Raw genomic sequence first — 17,480 nt, 5'->3', positions numbered from 1 at the left:
CTGTGCTTGTATTTCTTTTATAGATTCTTTTACCTGAAAATGAGTATATGCGCTACTCCATAAGCAATCTTAAAACAAAAAAAAAAAAAACCCTGAAAAGAGTGTTTACAGTCCAGGGCTTGGCTTGGCTCAGTCACCCAGAAGGAAAATCAACCCAGAAAGTGAAGTCATAATAGCTGAGAGAATTCTGTGGGGTGAGACAGAGAGAGCCCTCTCTTTTGTCTGACTTTTGGTAGATGGATGGCTAACTTACAACAAGAATGCCTAGGGAGGGTGGGGGTGCATTACAAGCCCATCCCTTTCAGGGGCATGTAGGAAAAGGTGGGGTTGAATCCTGCAGGTGGCATCTTTTGATTATTCTGTGATCTGTCCCTCCCCACCATGGATATCCCTGTTTTATAGGGATTTTATTGTGGAGGGGAAGGGCATGGGAGAGGAACGGCTATATACCCTTCTTTGTGGGGGGAAGGGGAAGGGCAGGAGGAAAGGGAAGGGAAGGAAAAAAGAAAGAGGGAAAAGGGAAAAAGAAAGGAAAAGAAAAAAAGGAAAAGAAGGGAGAAAGGGGAGAGGAGAAGAACCCAGAATGAAGTTTACAAAGACAGGAATTCTATCATTCCGTTGTAGGCATCAGAGTTAGAACAGATTTAAATTCAGTGCCATTGCTTCCCTCTCTGAGAGCCAATTCTTTGTAAAATATGCAGGGTCCACGTCCTAAATTTTCTGCAAGGACAAGGAGGAGACTTGCATTAAAACTGTCACTTTAGTAATGGAATACCTCATTCATCAGCTGCGCCCAAACAGCCCATCTGTGCTCTTGTATTACGGTTTGCTGGAGAGGCTGCTGTCTTAAAGATGCTTGGGGATGTCGGTCTGGATCCCTTTCAGGGACACGGAACCCGTCCGCATCTCTCAAACCGATACCAGTCTTTAAACCCTGTCACCATCCTTCTGGTTTTTCCAAGTCCATAAATTTTGCAATCACTTTGAGGCTTAAAACTACCAAAAAGAAAAAAAAAAAAAAGGAGAGAGAGATCTACAGCATGCCTCTTTTTGATTTAACCCAACAAGCAGGCAGAAATGATCTATTTTGCTTTTTTAAAAAATGTAGAAAATAGCTTTTTAAAAAAACAACAAGAACGATTGTTCCCCTTACATTTCAACAAGACTCCCTGTCCCCTTGTTCCCTTCTCTCTGGTTTCCGAAGTGCCCCTCCCGTGTTTTTTTTAGGAAGGCTGGCAATGACAAGGAAGGTAGGAAGGTGATGCTCTCCTATCTTTGAAGAAGGGGGGGGCTCCTACTTACCTGTCCGAATGTCCCCCAAAGAGCAAGTTCTGAAGGATCCCCAAGAGCAGTTTTGCTCCAGTTCTACTTTTCCTTGGAAGCAGACTGGGGTGGGGCGGGAAGAGAAGGGAGGGGAGGGGAGAGGAGACCAGCGGCAATTCTGTTTAGGGCAGGGAGGGGTCCTTTGAAGAACTTATCCTTCCCAGAGGGACCCAAAGAAACCACGTCCCACCCTGGTCTGCCAGGGCTGGTGAAGGTGCAATTCCTCTAATCTGCTTTGCCCCATTTAACAAGCAACTTGAAAAGATTTTTTGCTTTACTCTCCACTTTCCTCTGGCTGCTGACCATCTAATTTCCCCCTCCCTCAATTCACAATCTTCCTTCCTTCCTTCCTTCCTTCCTTCCTTCCTTCCTTCCTTCCTTCCTTCCTTCCTTCCTTCCTTCCTTCCCTTCCCTTTTCTTCTTCTTCTTCTTCTTCTTCTTCTTCTTCTTCTTCTTCTTCTTCTTCTTCTTCTTCTTCTTCTTCTTCTTCTTCTTCTTCTTCTTCTTTTCTTTTTTCTTTTCTTTCTCACCGAGTGTGCAGCATGTGCACTTAAGGACCTGTGATTATGCACAACACACTCACATCCACATCCCCTCTCATCTCTTGGATCTCTTCAGAGAAGCAGCCCTCCCTCTTCCTCTTTCCAAACCCACATGGCTTTTCTCTCCGGACAGCCCACCTGTGAATTTGGAAACTCACTCAGAGCCCTTTTGTTGGATCACGACACAGATGGCATCCCCAGCCACAGACACCCCTCCATGCCTCCTCTGGCCACTTGCTAGACCCCGCTGCTTTCCACCTACCTGACAGAAGAGAGCCGAAGGGTTTCCGAAGGTAGCCTGACTCCTGAAACAGAGAAGGTGGGCGGTCCCTCCCCGTCGTGTCGCCTCTCCCTCCTCCCTCCTCAACGGACGTCGTCACTCCCCGACTCCTAACCCGGGGGTTCTGGAGGAGGGTTGTGGCAACGTAGAGTACGTTAACCGGTATCCCTCGTTCCTGTCCTAAAAAAAAAAAAGTGTTAATTCTTGGCTTGTTGCTCTTTATGCATTCTCATAGGTACCTGTCCTGTCTTCCTGGACACTGGAAGAAAAAACGTGACGGAATTAGGAAGTAGACCCTGATGGGGAAACTAATGCAGTGTGTGGACTTTTTCTGCCAGATTAAAACAAAAACAAAAACTGGGAGAGGAGGAGGAGAAGACCATCCTTTCTAAGAAAAGGAGGGTCAGTTTAACCTCCCCCTGCAAAGTGCTTTATAATTTAGCTGTTGCCACAGGAAAAAACCTTTGGCTCTCAAATGCATCCAGGTGTTTTTTTTTAAACTTTGCCAACTGATGTACTGAAGTGGAAAACTAGCAGAATGTTCTCCTTCTGCTGTCCCCAACATGGCAGTCTTGAGTTACGAATTCTCAGTCTTAGGGCGATGCAGTCCCTTGAAGCCTCTAGAGTAGGGGTAGGCAACCTTGGCTCTTTTATGACTCGTGGACTTCAATTCCCAGAATTCCTGAGCCAGCTTGGCTGGCTCAGGAATTCTGGGAGTTGAAGTCCACGAGTCATAAAAGAACCAAGGTTCCCTACCCCTGCTCTAGAAGAGGTTAGGTTAGGTTAGGGGAATTTTACATCCCATTTTCATCAATGAAACAACAGCCATGGAAATGAGAAGAGGCCCAACCGGTGAAGGCGTCAATCGGTTTAAAATGACATATTCAGAGAAAACCGTCAAGATCCTCCCTAAAGGCATGTCAATCCTTCAGCATTCAAAATTGAAAAGGACAGCGTGCAGTTACTGGAATGAAAACAGGAAGTGGCTTGAACACATTACCTGGATAATATTAGTTATATTAGTTTATGGGGTTATAGAGTCACCTTGAGGACATGTTCTTATTGGAAAGAAAGGATGGGTGTCCCAAAGGTGCTTTTTCAAAAAGCAATGGACTTTCTTTCTTTTCTTTCTTGAAGACGTTTCGCTTCTCATCCAAGAAGCTTCTTCGGTTTTGAAGAAGCTTCCAGGATAAGAAGCGAAATGTCTTCAAGGAAAAACAAAACCCATCTGCCTTTTGAAAAAGCACCTTTGGGACATCCAGGACCTGAGAATCTGCATAAACAAAAGGATGGGTGGGACATTTGTAATTCTTGAGAACTGGAAACCAATAGAACTGGAGATCATGTGCATTTGTGTGCATCCAATTTTACATTTTCAGAACTTGCCATCATAGAATAAAGGACCAATCTTCAGAACTGTATCTTTCTGATTCTAAACCCAACTGGATTTTCCATCTACAATCCTTTCCATCCATCCATCCAGGAGATCATCTGAACTTCACTGGCTGCCTGATTCTCCTTTCCTTCCTTGTCTGGTCTGAAATGCTGAGCAAAATGCCTGTCTGCTTTTCCACAAAAGTTGGATCGCTCCTCATTTTCAACCTGCAACTTGATAATCGGCCTTTATCCTGAAGGATCTTGCTGATCTTTTTATTCCTTTCAGCTAAAGGCTCCAAGCAGAGGCAACTGGGCCCTGCAGAGACTTGACTGGGGTGCATCCCCGTTAGGAAGCCACGATGAGTCCAGAATGGCTATTTTGGGTGATGGGGTCAACTGGGGCCTCTGTAAGTCCTGAGCAGAACAATGCTGGTTGACAATGAGGCCATTAATCTGTTGGGAGACGGCTGTGCCCAGCTAGACTGGTGTCCATGGTTACACAGACTATGAGGCTCTTATTTCTCACTCAGATCTCTGAAGTGGGGTGGGCGGAGGGGGCGAAGGAGAAATGCCACCCTCGGAGAAGGCAGACTGTGGAGGAACTGAACGCGGCTTTTGCTTCCGATAGATTCTTCACTAGTTCTGAGCACAAACCGGGAGATGTTCTGTTGAGTTACTTACAAAGAAACTTTGCCAACTTTCATCAGCCTTGAGCTACTTACAAAGTAATAAAGGCAGGATAAAAAGCTAATACAGGCAGTCCTCAACCTATGGCCACAATTGAGCCCCAAAACAGTTGAGTTTTGCCCCACTTTATGACCTTTCTTGTCACGGTTGTTAAGAGAATCACTGCAGTTGTTAAGTTAGCAACACGGTTGTTAAGCGAATCGGACTTCCCCATTGACTTTGCTTGTCAGGAGGTCGCAAAAGGTGATCACATGACCCCGGGGACGCTGCAATCGTCATGAGTCACTTAGCAAGTGTCTGAATTTTGATCACGTGACTTTGGGGATGGTGCAACGGTCATAAATCACGTTTTTCAGTGCTGTTGTGTCAAAAATCACTTTTTTCAGGGTCGTTGTAACTTTGAACGGTCATTAAACTACTATAAGTCAAAGACTATCTGTAATATAGAAATTGTGGATTCCGGTGCTCAAGTGTTGTACAATTATATATCTGGACACTGAAAATTGCTGTTTTCCAGAATGGCTGCTCATAATAAATGTAATACAACCAGCAACTCAAATGCTGCCAAATGAAAAAAAACTCTTGGAGGTTAAATGGTTGTGTGAAAGGATTAAAAGCTCTGTTCTAGCAATGAATCTAAATTCCTAAGTCATTTTTAATGAACTTGGACTCAGCCAGCCTTCCAAAATTCTCCTTAAAATATGTAGGCAGAGAAATGGGGTGAACTTTTCCAAATTTCCCCTGTAAAAGATGTTCCTCTTACAAAAGCCTCTTACAAACAGGGCACCCCCTTAATGATGCTAGTATCGCTGTTGCTCCAAAAGCCCCCCATGGGAGGGGTCTCACTCCCAGTGTCTTTTCTTGAGTTTTAATGAAAGCGTGGGAAGCTGGGAAGTCCCCAGACCACTGGAAAGCGGAACACACAATGGAAAACAGGATATTCACAGGCACACACACACACACACACCCCGCCTCCTCTCTCGGGCTGGTTTCAAAAGGCTTTTGAAACAAATCAATTGCAGACCTGCGGTAAAAACCCGGGGAGGGGGCAGTAACTGAAGGGCGGTTCATGCTTCAAATGATTGGAAGGATGGATGCTATTCATTCGAGGCAGCAAAATAAATTAATATAATCAGAGCCCTGACATGATTTTAACATGGATGTAGGTTAATAATAATAATAATAATAATAATAATAATAATGATAAAGTTAGAAGGGACCTTGGAGGTCATCTAGTCCAACCCCCTGCTCAGGCAGGAAACCCCGTACCATTTCAGACAAATGGCTGTCCAGTTTCTTCTTAAAAACTTCCAGTGTTGGAGCATTCACCGCTTCTGGAGACAGGTTGTTCCACTGGTTAATTGTTCTCACTGTCAGGAAGTTTCTCCTTAGTTCTAGGTTGCTTCTCTCTTTGCTTAGTTTCCATCTGTTGCTTCTTGTCCTGCCTTCAGGCGCTTTGGAAAATAGCTTGACTCCCTCTTCTTTGGGGCAGCCCCTGAGATATTGGAACACTGCTATCATGTCCTCCCTCGTCCTTCTCTTCGTTAAACTAGACATACCCAATTCCAGCAACTGTTCCTTATATGTTTTAGCCTCCAGTCCCCTGATCATCTTTGTTGCTCTTCTCTGTACTCTTTCTAGAGTCTCAACATTTTTTTTACATCGTGGTGACCAAAAGACAAAAATTAAGGGCAGTCTGAAATGCGCCCTTTGCCACTCCATCCTCACCAACCTTTTGCCATCTCAGCTTCTACCCACTTCTGAATCTTGGGAAGAACGATTGCTCATTTTTGTCAAAACAGAGACTGCAGAAAACAGTCGTCAGTGGTGGGCTTCAACGTTCCACAGCCTCTTGGTAGCCCAGTGAGAGCATCCAGGGCGAAGCCATCACAGGGAAGTTCCAGTGGAGTTGGCAGCAGGACAGCTCGTTATTATGGGCCATACATTGCTGAAAATAAATTAGCAAAGGGTGTCTTGAATGGACACAGGAGTGGCACCATGCCCAGAACACATGTGGGGGATGAGTCACATCCATGGCCATGTGGGTGCAGCGGGTGTCAGGGCTGACAGTGCCCCATTAACAAACCCCAGAAGCAGATCTCAGAGGGAGGCAGAGAGGATGAACCACATCTGATCCCTCTGGCAAAGGGTCCCCTATGCTTGGCTCTCGTGACGCTGATGGAAGAGATTTCTGGTGCTCATCAAAGGCAGGCAGTGTTCCTTGGAGTAGGAGGAAAATCAATTTCAGGATATGCATTTTCTTTTATTTGAAGGTGTTATGTCTATAAAAGGTCCCCTGCGTGTAGCTTAGCATCACTTGGCCTTTTGATATTGCAAACCAAGCCATTCAGAACTGAGGAAGCTTCCTGGACGAGAAGCGAAACGTCAAGGAGATACAAAGTCCAACTGCTTTTTGAAAAAGCACCTTTTGAGATAACCCATGAGCTGGATGACTGAGAACCTCCATAGACAAATCAAGCGGTGTTCTTCATTGTTTCAAGTACATCAGCAGAATTTATGAGTGGATATTCAGGCTAAGTGAAGGAGAGCATGCAGAGAAGTGTCCAGGGATTAAAGGAGCAAGACAAGAACACATAATCTGTTGAGATTTGGGGAACTGTCCTCGCAATGTGGCTACGTGATGTTTAGCAGCCTTTACAAAACAACACGGTGATCTGGTTGAGGGAATCTCCTTGTAATTCCTCCAGGATGTTTCTACTTACTAAAGCTCCTAAAAATACAATGTTTGTGCCTAGGTTGGAGGGATAGAGGGGAAAAAAAAGACTGAGGGCCCAGAAGGTGCTTTGGATACTGACATGGGTTACAATGTGCAAGAGATGAAAACAGTATATTTAGACAGATGTCTAGTTTTCCACCAAAACCACCTCAATGGGCAAGCAAAGCCGTTAATGCAGCCAACCTTTTGCAGATCTGGAGAGAGGCTGAAGCTTTTCTTAGCAGGGCTACATGCCGAGAAATGTGCCTCCTTTTGCCCAGAGTTATAAAAATAACCCAGGACTGTGCATTTCTTTAATCTCATCTCCAGATGTTTCGAGTCCCTGCAACTGAGAAGCCCTGACCCGGCGGGATTATGGTATTTCATCCTTTTAAGAGGATTGTGGCAGAACCTGACTGGCATCCGGGAACATCTCAAGGCAAGATTTCCCAGCTCAGTCCAATGGAAGCTCATTAAGTATCGGCACCCATCAAGTAGGAGGGCAGAGGCTGTGCTGCTTTATATTATTGGTTGAGGAGAGGACACAGAATGGAAATTCAGTGGGTAAAGACAGATTTTTCCCCCCACTGGAAATTGCTATGTTTGATCAACATCTCCAGTTAAAACAGTGGTTCTCAACCTGTGGGTCGGGACCCCATTTGGGGTCGATCGACCATTTCATGGGGGTCGCCAAGCAAGGCTGTCCGCCATTTTTTTTTGTCCGCCATTTTTCCCCCTTTTCCGGCGGGTGCCTTACCTCCCTTGGGCTGGGCCAGCTGGTGGTCGGCCTGCTCCGTCTCTGCCGCTTGCCAGCTATGCCTCAGCCGGCGCAGGGGGCGGAACCACGCATGTGCGGTGCTCCCGGGCAGGGAAAGTCCTCGACTTACGACCGGTTGGGTAGTCCTCGACTTACGACCAGTTTAGTCCTCGACTTACGACCGGTTTAGTCCTCGACTTACGAGCGGTTGGGGTCGCGGCATTAAAAAGGTTGAGTTAAAAGGACAGTAAGTAAATAATCTCTATCTGCCACTGACAACCCCTGGCATGTGGGTCTCCTAGAAATTTAAACGATAAATAAATATGGAACTAAGACTTTGGACGATTCTGCCAGTTAAATATAGATTTTACCCTTCTGCGTTGAACTAGATGGGTAAATAGTCCTACATGAATTATACAATTTAATTCAAGATGTGAGCAATGGGATGCTCTTGGCCAGCCACCTGCCTCAGCTCTTAAAAACAAACATTGGGAATGCTGCAGTTTCCCCCCCAAACATGGTTTGTTCCACACACCATGATTAGTTGGAAGTACTGGCTACCCATAAGCCACAATCAGCTAGATATTGCAGCATGCTAAGACCAACTCAGATTAACTGTTTTATGGCTTAGCGTTAGCCTAACATATAAACCAGCGATTCTCAATCTATGGGTCGCGACCCCATTTGGGGTCGATCGACCATTTCACGGGGGTCGCCAAGCAAGGCTGTCCGCCATTTTTTTCCCCCTTTTCCGGCAGGTGCCTTACCTCCCTTGGGCTGGGCCAGCTGGTGGTCGGCCTGCTCCGTCTCTGCCGCTTGCCAGCTACGCCTCAACCGGCGCAGGGGGCGGAACCACGCATGCGCGGCGCTCCCGGGCAGGGAAAGTCCTCGACTTACGACCGGTTGGGTAGTCGACTTACGACCGGTTTAGTCCTCGACTTACGACCGGTTGGGGGGTCGCGGCATTAAAAAGGTTGAGAACCACTGATATAAACCCTGCCTGCTTTTGGGGGTCTATCCTGGATTCACAGGGATTCTTGGGCAATAAAAATGTTGAATAGCTCCAACTCAGGACTTGATTTAGAAATATATGCGGAAAGAAAGATAAAGAGTTGGAATCATCTTTAGAAGGTAGATGACGTAGCAGGGGTCAACCACCCCAAATCTGCCTTTCTCATCAACAAGTATTACTTATATTCTGTTGGATGGACTGAAATACATACAAACCAACTATGTTGTTTTTAAACCGAGTGACTGCTTCTGCAATTCTTCCCTCCCCAAAAAGCCAGGTAATACAAGTGTAAATACAACTTAGATACTACAGGGCAAAATATGACTTCTGTAACAGTTACTCCCTTCTGGGCTACCTATATTCTGGGCAGGGGGCTACAAACTTTTCCAAGAGCCTGTTCGTTTAAGAAATCCCAGATTGCCCTGATCAAGAAGCAAAACTAGTGATGGAAAACTACCATGTTTGAGTTAACTTTAATTTCTCGCGAAACCCCATCAATTCTTGTGAGGCTTTAGGGCTGTGTGGACCAGTTTAAAAAAACTGCTCTAGGACCTGGAACAAGAAGAGATTTTTTTTGTTTTTTGAGTGGGCGTATGTGTCAGGAAGCACCTCCTTCTGCATCTTTCAAGTAGCCTTAAACATCCTTTTGAAGCACAGAGAAATCTTGATGCATTTCCCAAGCTTTAAAAAAACACCACAATAATGATTTCTTTGCTGGTGGCGGCAGGTCTCAAGGGAGGAACAAAGAATAGAAATGAAATTGAGGTCTGCCCTGGATTTGATTATCCATCTGTCTCTTGTCCTGTCCCTCCCCGTCTTCCTGACCTACTTAACTCAATTAGGCAACACATCTGCCACTCCCACCCACCCTTCACATCCATCATTTCCAACCAAGAGATCCATTGAAAGGCTTGAGAAATCTTAGTGGGGCAGTAAGAACAATTTCTTCCTATAGCAGAAGCTGCCGCAGATGCAAATTATCGTGCGGGGACAGCACAAGGTCAGGTTTTTCATAGTTTAAAGAAGAGTATAGGTAGTTCTGGAGTTACAACCACAACTGAGCCCAAAATTTATGTTGCTAAGTGAGAAATGAATTGAGTTTTGCCCCATTTTTACGACTTTTCTTGCCACAGTTGTTTTAAGTGAATCACTGCAGTTGTTAAATTAGTAGCACGGTTAAGTGAAGTTGGCTTCCCCGTTGACTTTTGCTTGTTCAGAAGGTTGCAAAAAGGGGATCACGTGACCCTGGAACACTGCAACCGTCATAAATGTGTCAGTTGCCAAGTCGCCAAACTTTGATCACGTGACCCTGGGGAGGCTGCAATGTTCGCAGGTGTGAAAAATGTTCGTAAGTCACTTTTTTCAGTGGCGTAGTAACTTTGAACGGTCACGAAATGATCTGTTGTAAGTCAAGGATTGCCTGTAGGAGTAATTGGCACCTGAGAGGATTTCCTCCCCTCATATTGAAAGGGTACAAGTATTTCTGGACTCACAACAGTTAATTTAGCGACCGCTCAAAGTTACGACATTGAAAAAAGGGACTTGTTGAATGTTTTTCACATTTACGACCGTTGTAGCATCCCTATAGTCACGGGATCAGAATTCAGGCACTTGGCAATTGATTCACATTTACGACGGTTGTGGTGTCCCAGGGTCATGTGATCACCTTCCGACAAACAATGAAGTCAGATTTACTTAATAACCATGTTACTGACTTAACTAGTGCAGTGATTCACTTAAAAAAGTTTGTAACATGGGACAAAATTCACTTTACATCTGTCTCACTTAGCAACATAAATTTTTGGGTCAATTGTGATTGTATGTCGAGGACTACCTGTACTGGTGTCTCTGGTTATCAGTATTATTTATATTGAGGCTACAAGTCAAATGGGTATTGATTGACGCTTAGGAGAACAATTCCACGACCATACTGGTTACAAACATCGCCTCTGAGGCTGTATCAAGAAATGGAGAATTTGTAATCTTTCAGATCTTAATTTCCATCATCAAAATAATAGGGAAGGCAAACTTATGTTCAGACAAAACCAAAGGAGGTGCTATGCAATGGAGTGCCCAAACAACCAACATTTATCCAATTATTTATCCAATTTTTCTCTTGAGAACGGGCATCAGAATTTCATTTTTTTAACGTGTACCAGTGTGTTCACAGGAAAAAAGCGACAATAAGGGTAAACTTATCTTATCATGATGCTTTGCTACCTTTTATGACAATATTCTCTTGACAGCTCTTTTAATCCTGGATCTTTCTGAAGAGACATCAGCAGATTAAAGTGATATAAAGAATGAAAGATAAACTATTAATATAGGTGATCAAATTTACAGATCTACTTCACAGCAAACAATTTTGCTGACAAGGAGCTAGCACCCTGCTTCATCCCAAGATGCATGATGAAAACAAGGAGAATGTCAGTTTGATATTATAGATCAGGGGTGTCAAACTTGCCACGTCGCCTGACCTGTCGCAACCTGTTATAGATTATGTGCTGAAAGATACATTTTACAAAACAGTCATTTAATTCTCAGATTTCTCTAAGTTTGCCATTTAGAAAGCTAAATACATTCCCATATTTTAGGCTTCCTAACGTTTTGCATGAATTAGAATTTTATTTCTGCCTGCAGTGGCCATGAAGATGCTGAAAGTAATAGCTGGCCAACATCTGCTTGCTTACAAGATCCATACAGGAGAAAAACTGTTTTTTAACCTTATCGTTTGTTTCATTTCTTTTTTCTGGCACTTTTGAGCTATCTTTCTCAAATTTTCCTGCAAATATTGAGGCTACCATTCATTTCATAGTTATGGCAAGTAAACAATCTTCCAAAACTAAAAAAAAAAAATCCAATTCACAGGCTTATTGTGTCATTTTAATTCCTTTTCAATGTTATTTTGTCACAATCTACTAGCTTTTTTACCCCCACCATAAATCTTCAGGCATAGCAAAAGGCTGGAAAAAAAGAGAATTTTGAACACGAGGCTGTGAAAAGCAATTGCAATAATCAATTATTCTACGTATCGTATAAATAAGATGATTAAGCAATGGGAATTATGGCCTTGCTCTCACTTCAGGTTTTAAAAGAGGGGTGAGATGGCTACCTATTAGATTCCTACAGTGACCATGGAATGGGTTTAAATGGAATGGTCTCTTCCAACTCATAAATTCTTTCATCTGCCTGGGTAGAGCTGAAAGTCTGAAACCCCTGTTAAAACTATCTTGAGCCAACGAAACAAACATAAACACTGCCTTTTGGAGGTTAATACCTCTATACTGTAAAGAGAAGTTGGCGGGAAAGAGTGGGCCTGGAGTTATTTAATATCCGGTTTCAGAACTTGTATCATTCTTGTATATTCAGCTGCCAGATGTTTTTTTATATTCTATATTTTTTTAAAAAAACACCCACAAAATAGGCAGAGGAAGAAATGAATTCCAATTTTACCTCAGCCAAATTTAACGTACTTCTGTCCTCCCACCCCTACATTCCAGAAAGGGTAATTGAACAAACCACAGTTCCATCGAGCAAACCTTACCACAAGGGACACACAAGCATATTATTTAAAACTGTGTGCACCTACTACCGGCTCAGTGCTAAGCCTTGATTTGGATCAACTGGATCATTAGCTATGGGCAGGGGTAGGCAACCTTGGCTCTTTTATGACTCGTGGACTTCAACTCCCAGAATTCCTGAGCCAGCCATGCTGAGGGGAAAAAGAGAGGTTTTCATACTTAGCCATGCTGGCTCAGGAATTCTGGGAGTTGAAGTCCACGAGTCATAAAAGAGCCAAGGTTGCCTACCCCTGGCTATGGGGATTGAGTTGAAATCTAAACCTCCACTGCCACGAGACCCACTGACACAGCCTTTTGTCTTATTGCAAGTTTAAGAGTTTCTACAAATGCTCCAGGAGCTTCCATCCCCAATCAGCTGGCACGTAAATGGAGGAGAGGTCTTCCCGAAAGAATTGCTCCACTGAAATGGAATGAAGCTGCACAAAAGCAGCTTGCAGAAAGCAGGGGTAATTCTGCTCATTTCAATCAGCTTTTTTTCCCTTGGAGCAATTCCAAATAGGCTGTCCTTCAAAAGCAGCTCGAAACAATCCATTTCCCCCCAAAGCAGCACTCTGGAGTAAGTGGGTTGTGGGGCTGCAGCCTCAATCAAAGGTAATACTAAGGTAGGCATCTCTTAATGATTTCTGCTCTCTTGTGCTGTCTTGCAAAGTTACAATCGGCAGACTGAAAAGCTCTGCAGACGTGTGAACCATCGCTTCCCCTTTCTTCAAAAGAGCCCGGGTTGATATTCAGGAGTGCCATGGTCCATGTGTGTCTGGCAGAGAGTGGTTTTTGTCCAGGGCTCTTCCCACTACATGGTACTTCCTCTCTCTCTCTCTTTCTCTCTCTCTCTGAACAAACGGAAGTATTGTGTGTCGCCCAAAATGAGGTCCATCTCTATCTGAAAATGCCTGTTAAGGAAAAATGAACAAAGCAGAAAAAGGATCCGCTTCACCAAGCAGATGCAGAGGGTTTTGCGCCAGCGATGGGGGCACGAAGGAACGGACCCCCTCTCTTCCAAAAAAAAAAAAAAATCATACACAGCTTCATCTCCAAGAAGTGGTTTTGAGGAACGTTGGTCTTTCAGACATTACTTGCACTCGTCCCCCGCCCCACCCCCGGGCGAGGATCCCTTATTCAATAAGTTCCACGTAGTTGGCCGGAAACATCCCAAAGTGACCATTGGGCCCGTAACCTCGCCACCAGCCCTCGTCAATCATCTCAATGTTTGTGATCATGTTCTCAGGGTCGAAAGAGATCTCTGTGTCGTCAGCTAAAAAGGTGGGAAACAAAACACAATCTCAGTGTTATTATTATTTTTTTAAAGAAAGTAACAGGCCCAGTAGGGTACAAGGTTAGAATCACACTGTGCAGGCGGTCTTTGGTTTATGACCGTTTGAATGATGGAAGTTCTGGTTCCGACTGTGGTCCTAAATGGAGGACGACCTGCAAATTGTGGTTTCTCAGTCTTGGCACCTTTAAGCTGTGTGGACTTCAACTCCCACCATGCAATTCAAAGCTGCAGCGTTGACCTCACCATAAAGCTGCCAGGGTCAAGAAATCCTGCTCTAAACCGAGCATATGTTTCAATTTTATTTAAATAACAACTGTCGTAATCTGGGTTGATTTATGCCAGGAGTCTTCAAACTTGGCCCTTTTATGACTTGTGGACTTCAATTTCCAGAATTCATCAGCCAGTGTGCCTGGCTGAGGAATTCTGGGAGTTGAAGTCCACAAGTCATAAAAGGGCCAAGTTTGAAGACCCCCTGATTTATGCCAAACTCGAGCACTTAATCATTTAACCTCTTCTTTTCTAATGCTGCTTATTCTTCCACTGTGGATTATTACTCCTCCTTTCTGGAGACTCACAATATCCTGTATTATCATTTCAGCCTTTAAATCTGGGCTGTGCACTTTTTTCCCCCTGAGCTGAAGATTGCATTGGGCTTTTGAGTGGTGGGTCGGGGCTACATTCAACCAACAGAAGCAGCTTGCAGAGCCATGATAAAAAATAAAGTAGGATTAAATATGAGGGAATGAAACTATCTCTCTTGCATTTAACACATTCTTTCTGCTGGCATGTTAAAATTACATACAATGCGGCAGCAAAAACTGGCCAGGCTTTGAGAGTTGCTCTCAATGCTTGTGCCTAAAAAAACAGATTATATCCATATATTTTACATATCCGAGCAACCCAGAGCACCTTCTAACTTTGTACAGGCAGAGCTTTAAACTTTTATTGCTTCTGCTAAGGGTGGTAAGAAAATATATCTTTACTTTAGTAAGTATACTGTGTAAACTGCATTTTAAGCTCTAAAATGTGGCTGACTTCCAAATCTCTGATCTTGCTTTTTCAAACGTAAGAAAAAAAACCCCCAGCTGTTTCTAGGAAGTAAATATGAGGGACTAATGAAAGTAAAACACATCAAACATACCAGCTTGATAATCATACAGAGCACGGGCACATATTCCCTTTCCTTCCATGTTAAGGTTTTCTTGGTAGGCATCACTATAATCATAGTTTGCATCTTCAGGCTGTTCCCAAAACAAAGAAGAGTTAATGAGACAAGGAATGATATACTAAATCAGAGGCCATCAACCTTTTGACTACAATTCATTCACTAAAATGTCTTTTCCCAACCTCGGCCTGCTCCAGATGTGTGGACCTCAGCTCCCAGCATTCCCAACTAGCATAACCAAGGCTGAGAGTTCTGAGAATTGAAGGCCACACATCTGGAAGCTGACTGGAGTCAAAGAAGGTTGTACCAGCCAATCTCAATGTGCGTTCTGATGTAAGTGTACGAACCCAGTTTCTAGAAACATGGAGTAATTTACAGAAACATAATTTACAGAAGCATGGATTCTTTTCTGAAAGGAATGATGTAAAAGAAGTTTGTCATGGATTTTTGAAGTTTGCCAAGTCAGATGTCATCAGGTCACAGGAGTTGATCTGCATCTTCTTCCAGGCAAAAATCCAGGAGAGAAGTTTTGAACAGAACGTAAGGACATACGTTTTCATTACTTTCCCAATGTCATAAGGAAACAACACACGGTACAAGAAAGGTATGAATGTAAAATGGGAGCAATTATATATATATATATATATATTTTACAAAGCTTACATTGTCCTTCTTAACATAGGTTTCCCTGATTACATTTACATAAAAAAAACATGCCAGAGAAATTAGGGAAATTGCAAATAGCAAGTACTTTTTCTTACAGATATTTTGATTTTAAAAAAAAGAGAGAGCAAAGGACCTAACAATGTTATCTTGCTAATGCAGTCAAGAATAATCCGATTTGTATTGATCTGCACTTTGCCAGCAGAGACTAACCTCAGGGGGCTCATCGTAGATCACATGCTGGTTTGGGGGCTCCTCATACACCGCCTCCTGTTCTACCTCTGGTTCATGGACTGCAGCCCCTGCCTTGTGGTTCTCCTCCCTGACAGAATTACCTGAAAGAAGCATTCTCAGTTTCAATTCTCAACGTTGAGAAGGTAAGACTCATGTTCCAGGGTTTATTTCTTCCTTGAGTTAATAACTTTTTTTTCTCAGGATGCTTCTGCTCCGTAACTCTCTTGCTCTCTTTTTAGTACTGCTAACAGCTTACTTGTCTTAGCACGTCTCACTTTGATTTTTATTTCGCCTTTATTCTTTTTACAAGTCACTCAAGGAGGCCAACTTATCTAACACACCTTCCTCTTCCTATTTTCCCCACAACAACCCTGTAAGGTGAATTGGACTAAGAGAGTGACAGGCCCAAGCTTGCGTTCATGACTAGAACTCACGGTCTCCTAGTGATTGGTCCAAAGTCACCCAGCTGGCTGTCATGCCTAAGGCAGGATTAGAACTCAGTCTCCTGGTGACTGGCCCAAAGTCACCACCCTAGCCAGTTTTCATGCCTAAGGCAGGACTAGAACTCAAGTTTCCTGTTTTCTGAGACAGCATCTTAACCACTACACCAGTGGTGGCGAACCTATGGCACGGGTGCCAGAGGCGGCACTCAGAGCCCTCTCTGTGGGCACGTACGCCGTTGCCCCAGTCCTAGGCCTTCAGCTGGGTTTTATAAAACCTTTTTACTTTAGGCCTCCGCCACCGTGTGCAAAAAACAAAAAAAAGGTTCAATCAGTCAATTTCAACTAGAGTGTCCCTTTTTTTCTACTTGCAAAGTTGAAATTGATTGATTGAACTTTTTAGTCTCACCCAGTCTGCCATTACCACTGCAGCCATGCCCACTCAATGGGCCACACCCACCCAATGGGACACACCCACCCAATGGGACACACCCACCCGGCACTCGACGATGCATAAGTGGGTTTGGGGTTGCAGCTTGGGCACTCGGTCTCTAAAAGGTTCGCCATCACTGCACTACACCAACACATTAACCTTCTCACACAACATGCAAACTCACTGGCTCTCATTTGTTTTCCCTTTCCCGCAAGCTTTTCCGATGCAGCAAGAAAGATTGCACCAATGGCCACATGGAGGAAACAGGACAGACATACACACACACACACAATTACACAATATTGGGAGACACTGAACAGAGAGAGATCTTGTTGGGGCAACAACAGGCCTTTCAAACTTTTGAAGAAAAGAAAAATCAGTGAGATGGATGGATGAAGCTGCACGTCTCACATCTTCTCACTTCAACAAAATAGGAAAGCACAAACCAGGGAAGGTTTGACACAAGGGTGAAAAGAACAGCCCATGTCTGTTCCACTGTTAGCAAATCTAGCTAATGGAGAATGAGACACAGATTTGGGTAAACAAAGGCTTGGTAAAAACCTTTTGAGAGCAGGACTGGGGAGAGATTGGTTGTGGGAATGTACCCGTGGTCTGGGTGCATCCTTGCATTAAAAGAAATGCACGTACGTGTGTGCAAGAGCTATAAAGAGTACAAATGGACCCGAAGCTGTCCCAAGCAAAAAATTCTTCTTCTTCAGTAAAATAATAGTAATGAAGGTAAGCAGCTTGGGAAAAGTTGGACTGGAGCATCTTTCGTAGTCAAATTCAACTTTCTCATGTTGGGAGAAAGCTGTACTACTCTCAGAGAAAGGAAAAGATGAACAAGGTCTATATCTATGCCAGAAATAAAGTTAAGATAAAAGTCTTCTATTTTTCTATAACCTGTTTTTCTTGCAGGCTTTCGGAGGAGGGGATAAAACTTTCCGAGCATGAACCTGGTCACAAAAAGGCAAAATTTTAAACCCTCTGGGGAAAT

At 43.8% G+C, this 17,480-nt stretch overlaps 1 protein-coding gene across 1 annotated transcript in view; it reads right to left on the bottom strand.

Moving 5' to 3' along the window:
• Positions 1-13,353: 13,353 nt before the first annotated feature.
• The window catches only part of DBNL (drebrin like), a 34,361-nt gene continuing 30,234 nt past the window's right edge, over positions 13,354-17,480 (bottom strand). The window contains exons 11-13 of the mRNA XM_029283888.1: positions 15,590-15,711; positions 14,690-14,789; positions 13,354-13,527 (exon numbers count right to left, since the gene is read on the bottom strand). Coding sequence (XP_029139721.1) covers positions 13,388-13,527; positions 14,690-14,789; positions 15,590-15,711 — 362 coding nt within the window. The 3' untranslated portion in view covers positions 13,354-13,387. The remainder of the gene's footprint in view (positions 13,528-14,689; positions 14,790-15,589; positions 15,712-17,480) is intronic.

Source organism: Protobothrops mucrosquamatus, unplaced genomic scaffold (genome assembly GCF_001527695.2).
Source record: "Protobothrops mucrosquamatus isolate PMUCROS unplaced genomic scaffold, P.Mucros_1.0 scaffold262, whole genome shotgun sequence".
NCBI lineage: Eukaryota > Metazoa > Chordata > Lepidosauria > Squamata > Viperidae > Protobothrops > Protobothrops mucrosquamatus.
Note: the sequence above shows the minus strand (reverse complement) of the source record. Positions and strands in the feature narration are given on the sequence as shown.